Genomic DNA, 14,559 nt, shown 5'->3' with positions numbered 1-14,559 from the left:
GTTAAACACTATTATTGCACACAGAGTGAGTCCATGCAACTTATTATGTAACTTGTTAAGCACATTTTTACTCCTGAACTTATTTAGGCTTGCCATAAAAGGGGTTGAATAGTTAGTGATTCAAGACATTTCAGCTTTTCATTTTTAAATTTGTAGAAAAGAAAAAAAATCCACTTTGACATTATCAGGTAATGTGTAGGCCAGTGACAAAATCTTTATGTAAATCCATTTTAAATTCAGACTAACAACACAATGTGGAGGGTGTGAATACTTTCTGAAGGCACTGTAGATGTTATTTCCCGGCAGGCATAGCTGATGTCAGTACACAATGACATAAACTAAACTGCCTGTTGGACAACATCTTCCACCTCCTTCTGAAATGACCTCTGTGACAAGCAGCAGCATATGGACATCATCCTAACAGAGGCCTAATCCACCTCACTGGTTAGTTAAGTAACCCGTCTGATCAACTCTACCTCAGTGTCAGGTGCACTCAGTAAAAGTCAGTTCCTGTGCTAGCTTCACCATCTCTACTTGGTACGGTGCCATAAGGGAGAGAGCCGGGGGGGAGAGAAAGAGAATATGCAACGGTACCAGTATAGAACATGTTCATATAGCTACAGATGATAGAGTCACTACTCTGAAAGAGCGATTGGATGAAACCTAACAAAAACCATTGAATGTAAACTGTGTACCGGTATGTGTACAGTACTTACCGTGTGTCTCCCGGTTTATGGATAGGTGACAGAACTGTTATACTGAAGGTAACAAAGAATTTCAGAGATGAGGGGGGGGGGGGGGGGGAACAGAAATCAAAGAACAAGCCATACAATGGGAAACAGCTCCCAGTCAGAAACAGGCAGTAGTAGTATGGTGAGGGCTTCAGTGTCCAGCACTGTTCCTGGTTGAGGAATGACCGTCCCTTCACATATCCACAACAATGCTCTCACTGGCTCTGTTTCTTTGACAGATACCTGTAGACATACACCACAACAATGGTCACAAAGCTATCTTCATCTACCAACTACTTACTCAGATAAAAATAATAATAATTAAATCAGTATTGCAGCAGCAAAACACAGGAAACTGAATTAGTTGCAGAATAATATTTCAGTAACCTTACCTCTCCCAATGCTTGTGGTTGAGAAAAGAGAAGTCCTCCAGTTTGGCAATCTCTTTAAGATACTGAGACAGTTTGAAGAGCTCTTTGTCTTTCTCACGGTTTAAGTGCGCTTTCATGAATGGACGAATCTAAAGGGAGAGAAAAAAAACATTGAAAATGGCTTCTATAAAAACACCATAATAACTGTCAACTCAGACTCAAGTAGGCTTTGGTTGGGTAACTTACCGTAAAACTTCCATTGAAACGCAGAGTCTCAAACAAACGCTGCTCTTATAATGGCAGGTCAACACATTTTAGCAAATAAACGCCAGTCTCTAATAGAGGTCGACCGATTGATCAGAATGAACGATTTAATTAGGGCCGATTTCAAGTTTTCACAACAATCGGAAATCAGTATTTTTGGACACCGATTTGGCCGATTTTTTTTTGTACCTTTATTTAACTAGGCAAGTCAGTTAAGAACACATTCTTATTTTCAATGACGGCCTAGGAACGGTAGGTTAACTGCCTTGTTCAGGGGCAGAACGACAGATTTTTACCTTGTCAGCTCTGGGATTCGTTTTTGCAACCTTCCAGTTACTAGTCCAACGCTCTAACCACCTGCCTTACATTGCACTCCACGAGGAGCCTGCGTGGCAGGCTGATTACCTGTTACCTTGGCTTCTTGCTGCCCTCGCGTAAGTTGCTAGCTAGCATTAAACTTAGAAAAAACAATCTTCACATAATCACTAGTTAACTACACATGGTTGACGATATTACTAGTTTATCTAGCATGTCCTGCGTTGCAAATAATCGATGCGGTGCCTGTTAATTTCTCATCAAATCACAGCCTACTTCGCCAAACGGGTGATGATTTAGCACTGTCGTTGCACCAAACCTAACCATAAACATCAATGCCTTTCTTTAAAATCAATACACAAGTATATATTTTTAAACCTGCATATTTAGTTAATATTGCCTGCTGACATGAATTTCTTATAATTAGGGAAATTGTGTCACTTCTCTTGCGTTCCGTGCAAGCAGTCAGGGGTATATGCAGCAGTTTGGGCCGCCTGGCTCGTTGCGAACTGTGTGAAGTCCATTTATTCCTAACAAAGACCGTAATAAATTTGCCTGATTTTTGTACATAATTATGACATAACATTGAAGGTTGTACAATGTAACAGCAATATTTAGACTTAGGGATGCCACCCGTTAGATAAAATACGGAACGGTTCCGTATTTCACTGAAAGAATAAACGTTTTGTTTTCGAAATTATAGTTTCCGGATTCGACCATTTTAATGACCTACGGCTCGTATTTCTGTGTGTTATGTTATAATTAAGTCTATGATTTGATTTTTGATAGAGCAGACTGAGCGATGGTAGGCAGCAGGAGGCTCGTAAGCATACATTCAAAAAGCACTTTCGTGCGTTTTCCAGCAGCTCTTCGCAATGCTTCAAGCATTGAGCTGTTTATGACTTCAAGCCTATCAACTCCCGAGATTAGGCTGGTGTAACCGATGTGAAATGGCTAGCTAGTTAGCGGGGTGTGCGCTAATAGCGTTTCAATCGGTGGCGTCACTTGCTCTGAGACTTGGAGTAGTTGTTCCCCTTGCAGAGGATGTGTTCCTGGTTCGAGCCCAGGTAGGGGCGAGGAGAGGGACGGAAGCTATACTGTTACACTGGCAATAGCTAAAGTACCTATTAGAACATCCAATAGTCAAAGGTATATGAAATACAAATGGTATAGAGAAAAATATAATAACTACAACCTTAAACTTCTTGCCTGGGAATATTGAAGACTCATGTTAAAAGGAACCACCAGCTTTCATATGTTCTCATGTTCTGAGCAAGGAACTTAAACGTTTGCTTTTTTACATGGCACATATTGAACTTTTACTTTCTTCTCCAACACTTTGTTTTTGCATTATTTAAACCAAATAGAACATGTTTCATTATTTATTTGAGGCTACATTGATTGTATTGATGTATTCAGTTAAAATAAGTGTTCATTCAATATTGTTGTAATTGTCATTATTACAACAACAACAAAAAAAATATATATATATTTTTATAAAATCGCCCGATTAATCGGTTTCGGCTTTTTTTGGTCCTCCAATAATCGGTATCGGTATTTAAAAATCATAATCGGTCTACCTCTAGTCTCTAATAAGCGCCGGGTCCAATGAAGTGTAATTACACCTGCATGCATTTTGTTGGACTGCATTTTGTTGGACTGCTCCGGTAGAATTTCAAAGCATCAAATCCAATTTCATTGGTCACATACACGTTTAGCAGATGTTATTTCGGGTGTAGGGAAATGCTTGCATCTCTACCATGTGCCGAATGATTGAGCCCTGCATGTCAAAACGCAATTCTGTTTAATGTAAACAGCGAGGAGAACTGATTAGTTCACCCCTTTCGTAACATTTACAATGCGTTCTAAAGCCAAAACAGTGTTATTCAGTTATATATTTTTTTTTTACAAAATCGATAGATAAATATTGGGATATTATTTGACGATATATTGTATCGTTTTGACAATATTGCAAAATTATTTTTGCACTAGTTGACTGTTCCTGCACCAGAAATGTTTGCTAATTTATAAACTGAAATATTACATTTACATAAGTATTCAGACTCTTTACTCAGTACTTTGTTGAAGCACCTTTGGCAGCAATTACAGCATCGATTCTGGCACATGTGTATTTGGGGAGTTTCTCCCATTATTCTCTGTAGAGCCTCTTAAGCTCTGTCTGGTTGGATGGGGAGCGTTGCTGCACAGCTATTTTCAGGTCTCTCCAGAGATGTCCGTTCGGTTCAAGTCCGGGCTCTGGCTGGGACACTCAAGGACATTCAGAGACTGCATTGTCTTGGCTGTGTGTTTGGGGTCGTTGTCCTGTTGGAAGGTGAACCTCTGCTCCAGTCTGAGGACCTGAGCACTCTGGAGAAGGTTTTCATCAAGGATCTCTGTACTTTTCTCCATTCAGCTTTCCATTTAGCTTTGACTAGTCTCCCAGTCCCTGCCGCTAAAAAACATCCCCACAGCATGATGCCACCACCACGTTTCACTGTAGGGATGGTGCCAGGTTTCCTCCAGATGTGACGCTTGGCATTCAGGCTAAAGAGTTCAATCTTGGTTTCATCAGACCAGAGAATCTTGTTTTTAGCTGCCTTTTGGCAAACTCCAAGCAAGCTGCCATGTGCCTTTTACTGAGGAGTGGCTTCCGTCTGGTAACTCTACCATAAAGGCCCGATTTGTGGAGTGCTGCAGAGATGGTTGTCTTTCTGGAAGGTTCTCCCATCTCTAGAGAGGAACTCTAGAGCTCTGTCAGAGTGACCATCGGGTTCTTGGTTATGTCCCTGACCAAGGCACTTCTCCCCCGATTGATCAGTTTGGCCGGGCGGCCAACTTTAGGAAGAGTCTCGGTAGTTCCAAACTTTTTCCATTTAAGAATGATGGAGGCCACTGTGTTCTTGGGGACCTTCAAAGCTGCAGACATGTTTTGGTACCCAAACATGATGATTGTGTTGACACAATCCTGTCTCTGAGCTCTATGGACAATTCCTTCGACCTCATGGCTTGGTTTTTGCTCTGACATGCACTGTCAACTTGTGTGACCTTAGACAGGTGTGTGCCTTTCCAAATCCTGTCCAATCAATTGAATTGACCAGAGGTGGACTCCAATCACGTTGTAGAAACATCTCAAGGATGATCAATGGAAACAGGATGCACTCAATTTTGAATCTCATAATAAAGGGTCTGAATACTTATGTAAATAAGGTATATATTTTATTATTATTAAACCATTTGCACAAATTTCTAAAAGCCGGTTATTGCTTTCTCATTATGGGGTATTGTGTGTAGATTGAGGATTTTTTTGTTTTATTTAATCCATTTTATAATAAGGCTGTAACATAACAAAATGTGGAAAAAGTCAAGGGGTCTGAATACTTTACGAAGGCACTGTAGAATTGTAAGAATCCCAATACATAAGTATTGGGATAATATTGTATCATGAGGTCCCTGGCAAGTCCCAGCCCTAATATTCAGTATTTCTGGACATTTTTGTAACAGGGGGGTGCAGAACCCCCTTCCACCCTCCCGCTCGGGGGATCCGGGGGTAATTTTATTGTAGAACAAAAGTCAGCTCTAGTGACTTTCAGATAGCATATTAAAACACATAAGCCATGCCAAAATGTTAAATGTTTCGAATTACCGTAAGCTTGCTTTAAAACTGCAACGTTTTCACTCAGCCTCATGGGGGGGAAATAGAATAGCATGAGCTTAGCTATAAAACTTCACTCTCTGCCCCATGGCAAAATATGTAGAATTACTAGAAGTTAACAGTTTCGTCTGACCTTTGGGAGGGGGGGACTCGACTAGTTCAGTACTGAGACTTGACTAGGTGAGGTCTGAGGAAGACTGATGAAGTTCCTAATATGTATTCCGTACCAGTGACTGGCATTGTCTTGAGGACGGGTGCATTCTGTTTTGTGCGCAGGCATGTTTGGCTGCCACAGTGGCACATAGAGCTAAATAACCTATAGAACGGTGTTCAAAGTAGTGAGCAATGATTTTGCCACGGCGCACCGCCACAGCTAAATGCATGCAGCGGATACACTTATTTTAAACTGGCTATAGAACTGATTGATGACAATAGCTGGTTCTTAGCAACATGTAGAGCTAGAAAAACAAATCATTATGCAGTGGGCTGGACTTTCCATACTTCGAATGGTAATAAATGCCCGTCTCCAACAACCGCGGTTGAAGCAAATAAACACCCGGTCTATTAAATGAATGGACGTTTTACCATAACTTACCTTCAGTCCGTTCTGTGGGTTCATGAGGAAATTTCTGCCAATGTCGTCGAACATGATGGTGTTCCTCTTGCTGTAGAACTCACTGTACTTGCCCCATATCACCCCGAGAGGCTTCACCTGAAACACACCCAACATGACAGACTAACTGGAGACACAGTTACATCAGGCGAATGGGACATGAATCAGTGGGATTTATGAGGTTGCATGCGCCAATGTAGGACGACTCACCTCCACTACACCCCTCTTAGGTGTGTGCACTGTGATCATGGCTGCACTGTCCAGCATGAAGGTGATCTTGTAGTTAGGGTTGTCTGTCACTCCCAGCTCCTGAGAAATTAGAGGGCACGGTGAGACAGTCACATACGCAACAACAGGAAGGCAACATCTGATCTGATGCTCTACACTACAGGTCAACACAGGCTATTAAATCACTGATCCTTAATTTGCATAGTCTTCTCAATGGAGGTTTACATGCTGTGAAAACTATTTTGGGGAAACATTGCCCTCTTCTGGCCAAGAAAAGTGTCAACACGTTAAAGGAAATATTCAAAAATGTTCTGCTTAATTTTCATCATCTGCAGTACCACCTCAAAAATCAACACGTGAAAATTGCGCGTTTCTGTGTTTTGTAGTAAAAAATGTGGAAACATTTATCTTCCTCTATTTTTTTTACTACAAAACATAGAAACTTCCCATCATCACCATATGTGAAAATGGCGTGATGCTGGAGATGAATATGAATTTGAACATTTTGGAAAATTCCCTTTCACTGAGAAAGATACAAAAATCAACATTTCAGAAGGGAATACATACTTTCATTTTAGCATCAATCCACTTCATACTCGTGGCAGCTAGAACAAGAAAACTAATTAGGGCGAGTTAACTTGAACTTTCCATTTACTTTTCCAAAATCAAAAAACAAGGAGTTTGGTACTTACACCAAATTACAATGTCATAGTCTTCGAACGCAGAGGTCAAGAACTCATGGAGAAAAGGCCTCATGAGCTCTTGACCTGTCTCTGCACATGACTTGTGATCTGGAATGAAACAAATCACAGAGGAAAACACTCAAAAGTTTGAAGAACAGCAGGACAAGGGTTTAAAATCTTTCAATAATGATCAGAATTCTTAAACAAAATCAACAACAAAAAAATGCACATTTTGAAATTGTGTAATTATGCATTTAACAAGGAAAAACAGCATTTCCCAGGGTAGTTTTGATAGTCTTCCTACACACCAAACAATGTGTAGTCCACATCTAGTACTAGCAGCCTCTTTCCTTCCCTGGGTGGGTTCATCTCCTCCACTTTGTAGTCTTTGACACGGCGGGCTATCTTGGCCAAGTTCTCCTCTCTAAAGCAGCAAAGCGCATGGCATACAGTTAAAATAAGACATTGAACCGACTATGAGACATCTTAGAAAACTTACCATAGTGTCAAGCAACGTTTGAGCCAAATCAATTACTTGTATTACTGGAGCTACAGTATAAATTAGTTGTCTCTGCAAAGTCCTACTATACCTGTTCTCTACTTCAATCACCTCTTCTTCAATGTCAAAGTCATTGACAACGTCATCATTCTCCGGGGGAGGTGCTAAAACGTCTTCCTTCGCAAAACAAAACACAAAGTGATTGAGTGTTACAAAGTCTTTGACATGCTAAATATAGGACATTGCTTCTGGTAAACATCTGTCTGGAGTGGATGGAAGAGGAACCCACCAGACTCTCCTCTCTGCTGCCCATCATCATGATCTTGGTATTGGGTTTCAGCTTCAGTGAGCCCAGCTTCACGTCATCCTCTGCTGGTTTACCTGGGACAGAGAGATAAATATTAACACACAATGACTCAGCTGTCAAGACAACGCAGACAGATGCAGAAGTCCACAATGGTGACATTTTCTAAATTCACACGTTCCACTTGCAACTAGCGATGGGAGTTTAGACGACACGGGGGTCTTCCAAGTCGAGATTGAATAAGGTATTGCCGTGCTTACGGCGAAATAGCAGCCTGTTATCGACGGCTATCACAGCGAGAGACGTTTGAGTCCATCAGCTAGGTCTTACCTTTGACTTTTAATCCTAGGAGTTTCTGTCTCTCTGGAAGAACCCCAGTCAGGGACTTGATAGACTGCTTGAGGTCCAGCACAGTGTCCTCTTCAGAGAGTGTACTGATGGAGTAGTCCTGTCCACCCCATTTAATGATTACAGACACAGACATGCTGGCGCAAACCTCAGACAGGCACCTGCACGAGAGCAGAATGAAAGCCATCAGCTAACGTTAGCTAGCTACCTACCTACATCTAGACACCATGACAGGATGGCAATCTAATGGAAATTGAATGCTTCTTTTACTTTGCAATGAAAATAAGTGATAAATGAAGTTTAATGAAGCTTCCATGTGTTAGCTAGCTATATTTGGCCATCCCTAACCTAAATAGCGAACTAGGTTATCTAGCAGAAATGAATCAGTACAGTACCTTTGTAGTTGCAACATTCAGCCCATTCCATGCAGTAAGTAAGCTAGACGTTAGCTAGGTAGCTTGCAATTAGCCGCAACTAATCAATCACTCAGACAAAATCTGATTAAATGATGATTGTAAAAACGCACATACATGACTAACAAGCTGGCAGTAGTAACAAAACACAGCATTCGTGTCTCTCATTCATCCAGCTCCAGCTAGCCACTCAAGCTAGCTAGCAAGCTAATTCAAGGGCCTGCCATACATGGACTGTTGTTAGCTAGGCTATTTGTAGAATAGCAAAGACAATCAGATGCGTATTCATACCTAAAAATTGCGCTGTGTCACAAAACCCTTCGTTTATGTGGTGTACAGGAACACGTACTAGCTACGATGGGGAATAAATTAATAAAGTAGGTAATTTCTGAAAACTCATTCAGCGTTGATTAATCAGCAATTCTTCCTTTCTCCCAATGATGCCCGGCCCGGTTTGTGACCAAGCACGCTTGGTTTGCACCTTCCTGTGAGTGTTGTACTACTAAAATACCGACAGATGGAGACAACTAGCAAGGGATCTTCTTCTGCTTCGGTGGGGTTTAACGGCGGGTGGAATCCAATATAATGTTACATTACCGCCACCAGCTGGACTGGAGTATAAATCACTATACTTTGAAATACAAATTAAAGGACTAACCCTACACTCATTAAAACCCAACACACATTCTACTATTTTAACCCTATCTGATCCTACATCAGGCCAATGGCCTGGGAGGACAGGACACTACCATTCAACACCCCTGTAACTCTTCTGCAGTATAATCTTGTAATCCCAAGTACTTGCAGCTACCACCACGACACCATTTTCTGTGACTTATGTTCCATTCCTGTAGTACAGTTGATAACCTTACTGAAGCACATTTCATTTGTAGGCCTATCACTCTGTACTGGAAAAAGTCTACTACTCACATAAGCATTTTAGGATCCCTCACCCTTGATCCATCTTCCTCTACTTTCTTCACTGCCTCGGCACATGACACCTTCTGTACAACTCTGACCCTGTCAACCTCAACCTGCCTCTCTCGCACCGGACACTTCCGATCCCCAGCAATATGGGCACCCCTACAGTTAACAAAAATACCACTTCTTTCACTGATTCTACACATCCCTTTGTCCCATGCCCTCCTGCACACTTCTCACATTTTGGAATCTCCCTCCTACACACTGCTGCATTATGATCATAAGCTTGGCACCTGAAACATCGTAGTGGATTCGGCACAAAAGCTTGTACGGGATAACTGATATATCCTAACATTACTTTGTCGGGTAACGACTCTGCATCAAAACTCAAAAGAACAGACAATGACTCTTCTGTTTCACCACTCTCGCCACCAGGTATGCGTTGCACCAAACAGCGGGCGTCACAGACACCGGGAGATAACAGGAGTTTCACCCCATTGTCATGATCAGTGGTTCCAAGTTTGTATCATAAGATTTTTGACAAGCTGATCATAGCGAAAAATAAAATACATTGCAAATAGGCTTGCGATAACTCCTGATAAAGTTGGGTAGCTACTAGCTGATATTCAGAGCTTAAATAGCCAAATTAATTAGTCACAGGAATCAAGTCTAATAAAGCCAATGCAATGGCCTTTTTTTTTTACAAACGGTGGGCCTACCACATGGATGGGCATTCAAAAAATTCCATTACGGCCAACATGGTAGGCTACACCCCAGTAAGCACGAGCCAACGTCTTTTTGACGTCTTTTTTTGGTCCTGTCCTGACATCGTTTTTTTGGTGTTTTACAAACGGTAGGCTTACCACATAGATGAGCATTCATAAAATAACATTTCAGGCACCACTGTAGGCTATACCTCAGTAAGCACGGACCGACGTAGACTCCTTTTGTATGTCATTTTTTGATGCAGTTCCGTACCGGCCTTGATTTCCACATCCACGGATATTGGTTTTTGGTCCGGTCCAGACCAAATCTGAACCAATGATAGACGTCTATGTTTGGTTCAGATTTTGTCCGGTCTGGACCAGCCTTGATTTTGCACAAACATAGATGACATAAATGACTTATTTTCAACTTTTATTCAGAAACCCTGTAACGGTTTCTCTCCTCCTCTTCGTCTGAAGAGGAGGAGTAGGGATCAGACCAAAATGCAGCGGGTTTTGAATACATAATGAAATTTATTAATAGAACGACGAAACACGAAGAACACTTGAATAAACTTCAAAACAAATAAACGACGTAGACTGACCTAAACTTGAGAACTTACAAATACACGAAGAACGCACGAACAGGTACAGACTACAAACAAACGCTACAGTCCCGTGTGGTACGAACATACATACAGACACGGAAGACAATCACCCACAAACAAACAGTGTGAACAGCCTACCTTTATATGGTTCTCAATCAGAGGAAACGTCAAACACCTGTCCCTGATTGAGAACCATATAAGGCTAATACCAATGAACCTAAACATAGAAACACATAACATAGAATGCCCACCCCAACTCACGCCCTGACCAACTAAACACATACAAAAACAACAGAAAACAGGTCAGGAACGTGACAGAACCCCCCCCCCTCAAGGTGCGAACTCCGGGCGCACCCCTAAAACTCAAGGGGAGGGTCTGGGTGGGCATCTGTCCGCGGTGGCGGCTCCGGCGCAGGACGAGGACACCACTCCACCATTGTCTTTGTCCCCCTCCTTAGCGTCCCTTGAGTGGCGACCCTCGCCCCCGACCATGGTCCATGAACCTTCACCAAGGCCCCTCCTAAATATAGACAGCTCAGGACAGAGAGGTAGCTCAGGACAGAGAGGTAGCTCAGGACAGAGAGGTAGCTCAGGACAGAGGGGCAACTCCGGACTAATGGCAACTCCGGACTGAGTGGCAGCTCCGGACTGAGTGGCAGCTCCGGACTGAGTGGCAGCTCCGGACTGTAGGGCAGCTCATGACTGTAGGGCAGCTCATGACTGTAGGGCAGCTCATGACTGTAGGGCAGCTCATGACTGGAGGGCAGCTCATGACTGGAGGACAGCTCATGACTGGAGGACAGCTCATGACTGGAGGACAGCTCATGACTGAAGGGCAGCACCGGACTGGCTGGAGGATCATGGCTGGCTGGCGGAGCCTGGCTGGCTGGCTCTGGCGGATCCTGGCAGGCTGGCTCTGGCGGATCCTGGCAGGCTGGCTCTGGCGGATCCTGGCAGGCTGGCTCTGGCGGATCCTGGCTGGCTGGCGGCTCTGGCGGATCCTGGCTGGCTGGCGGCTCTGGCGGATCCTGGCTGGCTGGCGGCTCTGGCGGATCCTGGCTGGCTGGCGGCTCTGGCGGATCCTGGCTGGCTGGCTGGCTCTGGCGGATCCTGGCTGGCTGGCTCTGGCGGATCCTGGCAGGCTGGCTCTGGCGGATCCTGGCAGGCTGGCTCTGGCGGATCCTGGCTGGCTGGCGGCTCTGGCGGATCCTGGCTGGCTGGCGGCTCTGGCGGATCCTGGCTGGCTGGCGGCTCTGGCGGATCCTGGCTGGCTGGCGGCTCTGGCGGATCCTGGCTGGCTGGCGGCTCTGGCGGATCCTGGCTGGCTGGCGGCTCTGGCGGATCCTGGCTGGCTGGCGGCTCTGGCGGATCCTGGCTGGCTGGCGGCTCTGGCGGATCCTGGCTGGCTGGCGGCTCTGGCGGATCCTGGCTGGCTGACGGCTCTTGCTGCTCATGGCTGGCTGACGACTCTTGCTGCTCATGGCTGGCTGACGACTCTTGCTGCTCATGGCTGGCTGACGACTCTTGCTGCTCATGGCTGGCTGACGACTCTTGCTGCTCATGGCTGGCTGACGACTCTTGCTGCTCATGGCTGGCTGACGACTCTTGCTGCTCATGGCTGGCTGACGACTCTTGCTGCTCATGGCTGGCTGACGACTCTTGCTGCTCATGGCTGGCTGACGACTCTTGCTGCTCATGGCTGGCTGACGACTCTTGCTGCTCATGGCTGGCTGACGACTCTTGCTGCTCATGGCTGGCTGACGACTCTTGCTGCTCATGGCTGGCTGGCGGCTCTTGCTGCTCATGGCTGGCTGGCGGCTCTTGCTGCTCATGGCTGGCTGGCGGCTCTTGCTGCTCATGGCTGGCTGGCGGCTCTTGCTGCTCATGGCTGGCTGGCGGCTCTTGCTGCTCATGGCTGGCTGGCGGCTCTTGCTGCTCATGGCTGGCTGGCGGCTCTTGCTGCTCATGGCTGGCTGGCGGCTCTTGCTGCTCATGGCTGGCTGGCGGCTCTTGCTGCTCATGGCTGGCTGGCGGCTCTTGCTGCTCATGGCTGGCTGGCGGCTCTTGCTGCTCATGGCTGGCTGGCGGCTCTTGCTGCTCATGGCTGGCTGGCGGCTCTTGCTGCTCATGGCTGGCTGGCGGCTCTTGCTGCTCATGGCTGGCTGACGACTCTTGCTGCTCATGGCTGGCTGGCGGCTCTTGCTGCTCATGGCTGGCTGGCGGCTCTTGCTGCTCATGGCTGGCTGGCGGCTCTGAAGGCTCAGTACAGACGGACGGCTTTGCAGGCTCAGTACAGACGGGCGGTTTTGACGACGTTGGGCAGACGGGCAGTTCAAGCGCCGTTGGGCAGACGGGCAGTTCAAGCGCCGTTGGGCAGACGGCAGACTCTGGCCGGCTGAGGCACACTGTAGGCCTGGTGCGTGGTGTAGGCACTGGTGGTAATGGGCTGGAGACACGCACCACAGGGCTAGTGCGTGGAGCAGGAACAGGGCACACTGGTTTCTCAAAGCGCACTATAGGCCTGGTACGTGGTGCCAGAACTGGTGGTACCGGACTGATGGCACGCACCTCAGGGCGAGTGCGGGGAGAAGGAACAGTGCGTACAGGGCTCTGGAGACGCACAGGAGGCTTGGTGCGTGGTGCCAGCACTGGTGGTACTGGGCTGGAGACACGCACCACAGGGAGAGTGCATGGAGGAGGAACAGGGCTCTGGAGACGCACAGGAGGCTTGGTGCGTGGTGCCAGCACTGGTGGTATTGGGCTGGGGACACGTATCTCAGGGCTAGTGCGGGGAGCAGTAACAGGACGCACAGGACTCTGGAGACGCACAGGAGGCTTGGTGCGTGGTGTAGGCACTGTCTTAACCAGACGGCTAGCACGCACCTCAGGACGAGTATGGAGAGCTGTTCCCGGTGACATTAACTCACCAACACGTTCATTCGGACGGATGCCGTGCCTCATGCACCAAACCAGTACATCCCTCATAACTCTCTCCTCCAATTTCCCCATTAACTCCTTCACTGTCTCTGCGTCACTCACCTCCAATACCGCCCTCACCGGCTCCTTACGGTAAGCAGGAGGAGTTGGCTCACGTCTCCTGACTGACCCAACTACACTCCCCGAGAGTCCCCCCCAAGAAATTTTTGGGTTTGACTCACGGGCTTCCAGCCTCGTTTTCGTGCTGCCTCCTCATATCGCCGCCTCTCAGCTTTAGCTGCCTCCAGCTCCTCTTTGGGGCGGCGATATTCTCCTGGCTGTGCCCAGGGTCCTTTGCCTTCTAGGTCGTCCTCCCATGTCCATTTCTCCAAATAGTGCAGCCTCTCCTGCTGCCGCTGCTTGGTCCTGGTTTGGTGGGTGATTCTGTAACGGTTTCTCTCCTCCTCTTCGTCTGAAGAGGAGGAGTAGGGATCAGACCAAAATGCAGCGGGTTTTGAATACATAATGAAATTTATTAATAGAACGACGAAACACGAAGAACACTTGAATAAACTTCAAAACAAATAAACGACGTAGACTGACCTAAACTTGAGAACTTACAAATACACGAAGAACGCACGAACAGACTACAAACAAACGCTACAGTCCCGTGTGGTACGAACATACATACAGACACGGAAGACAATCACCCACAAACAAACAGTGTGAACAGCCTACCTTTATATGGTTCTCAATCAGAGGAAACGTCAAACACCTGTCCCTGATTGAGAACCATATAAGGCTAATACCAATGAACCTAAACATAGAAACACATAACATAGAATGTCCACCCCAACTCACGCCCTGACCAACTAAACACATACAAAAACAACAGAAAACAGGTCAGGAACGTGACAAACCCAAAATTTGCCTGATTTCAAACTCTGGAAAATACATATTTCAAACGTCTGTAAAATACATATTTCAAA

General features: G+C 45.9%; 1 protein-coding gene across 1 annotated transcript; it reads right to left on the bottom strand.

Moving 5' to 3' along the window:
* Window positions 1–810: 810 nt before the first annotated feature.
* Window positions 811–8,157, bottom strand: LOC120044411 (ubiquitin-like domain-containing CTD phosphatase 1). Its single transcript, XM_038989060.1, has 10 exons — window positions 7,991–8,157; window positions 7,646–7,737; window positions 7,448–7,533; window positions 7,166–7,281; window positions 6,867–6,965; window positions 6,742–6,779; window positions 6,157–6,255; window positions 5,929–6,045; window positions 1,124–1,251; window positions 811–974 (listed from the first exon to the last, which is right to left on the bottom strand). Exons 1-10 carry the CDS (start codon window positions 8,142–8,144, stop codon window positions 947–949), a joined length of 957 nt encoding a protein of 318 aa, XP_038844988.1. The 5' UTR covers window positions 8,145–8,157; the 3' UTR covers window positions 811–946.
* Window positions 8,158–14,559: the final 6,402 nt, after the last annotated feature.

The sequence above is a fragment of the Salvelinus namaycush genome, chromosome 3 (genome assembly GCF_016432855.1).
Source record: "Salvelinus namaycush isolate Seneca chromosome 3, SaNama_1.0, whole genome shotgun sequence".
NCBI lineage: Eukaryota > Metazoa > Chordata > Actinopteri > Salmoniformes > Salmonidae > Salvelinus > Salvelinus namaycush.
This window is presented reverse-complemented; position numbering and strand designations above follow the sequence as displayed.

What these genes read in the sequence shown, in the direction of transcription:
- LOC120044411 (XM_038989060.1), bottom strand. Translation starts at nt 8,144, where the DNA reads ATGTCTGTGTCTGTAATCATTAAATGGGGTGGACAGGACTACTCCATC. An exon ending in GGATTGATGCTAAAATGAAA is followed by an intron (nt 6,256 to 6,741) that starts GTATGTATTCCC and finishes CTAATTTCTCAG; the next exon opens with GAGCTGGGAGTGACAGACAA. An exon ending in CTAAGAGGGGTGTAGTGGAG is followed by an intron (nt 6,046 to 6,156) that starts GTGAGTCGTCCT and finishes GGTGTGTTTCAG; the next exon opens with GTGAAGCCTCTCGGGGTGAT.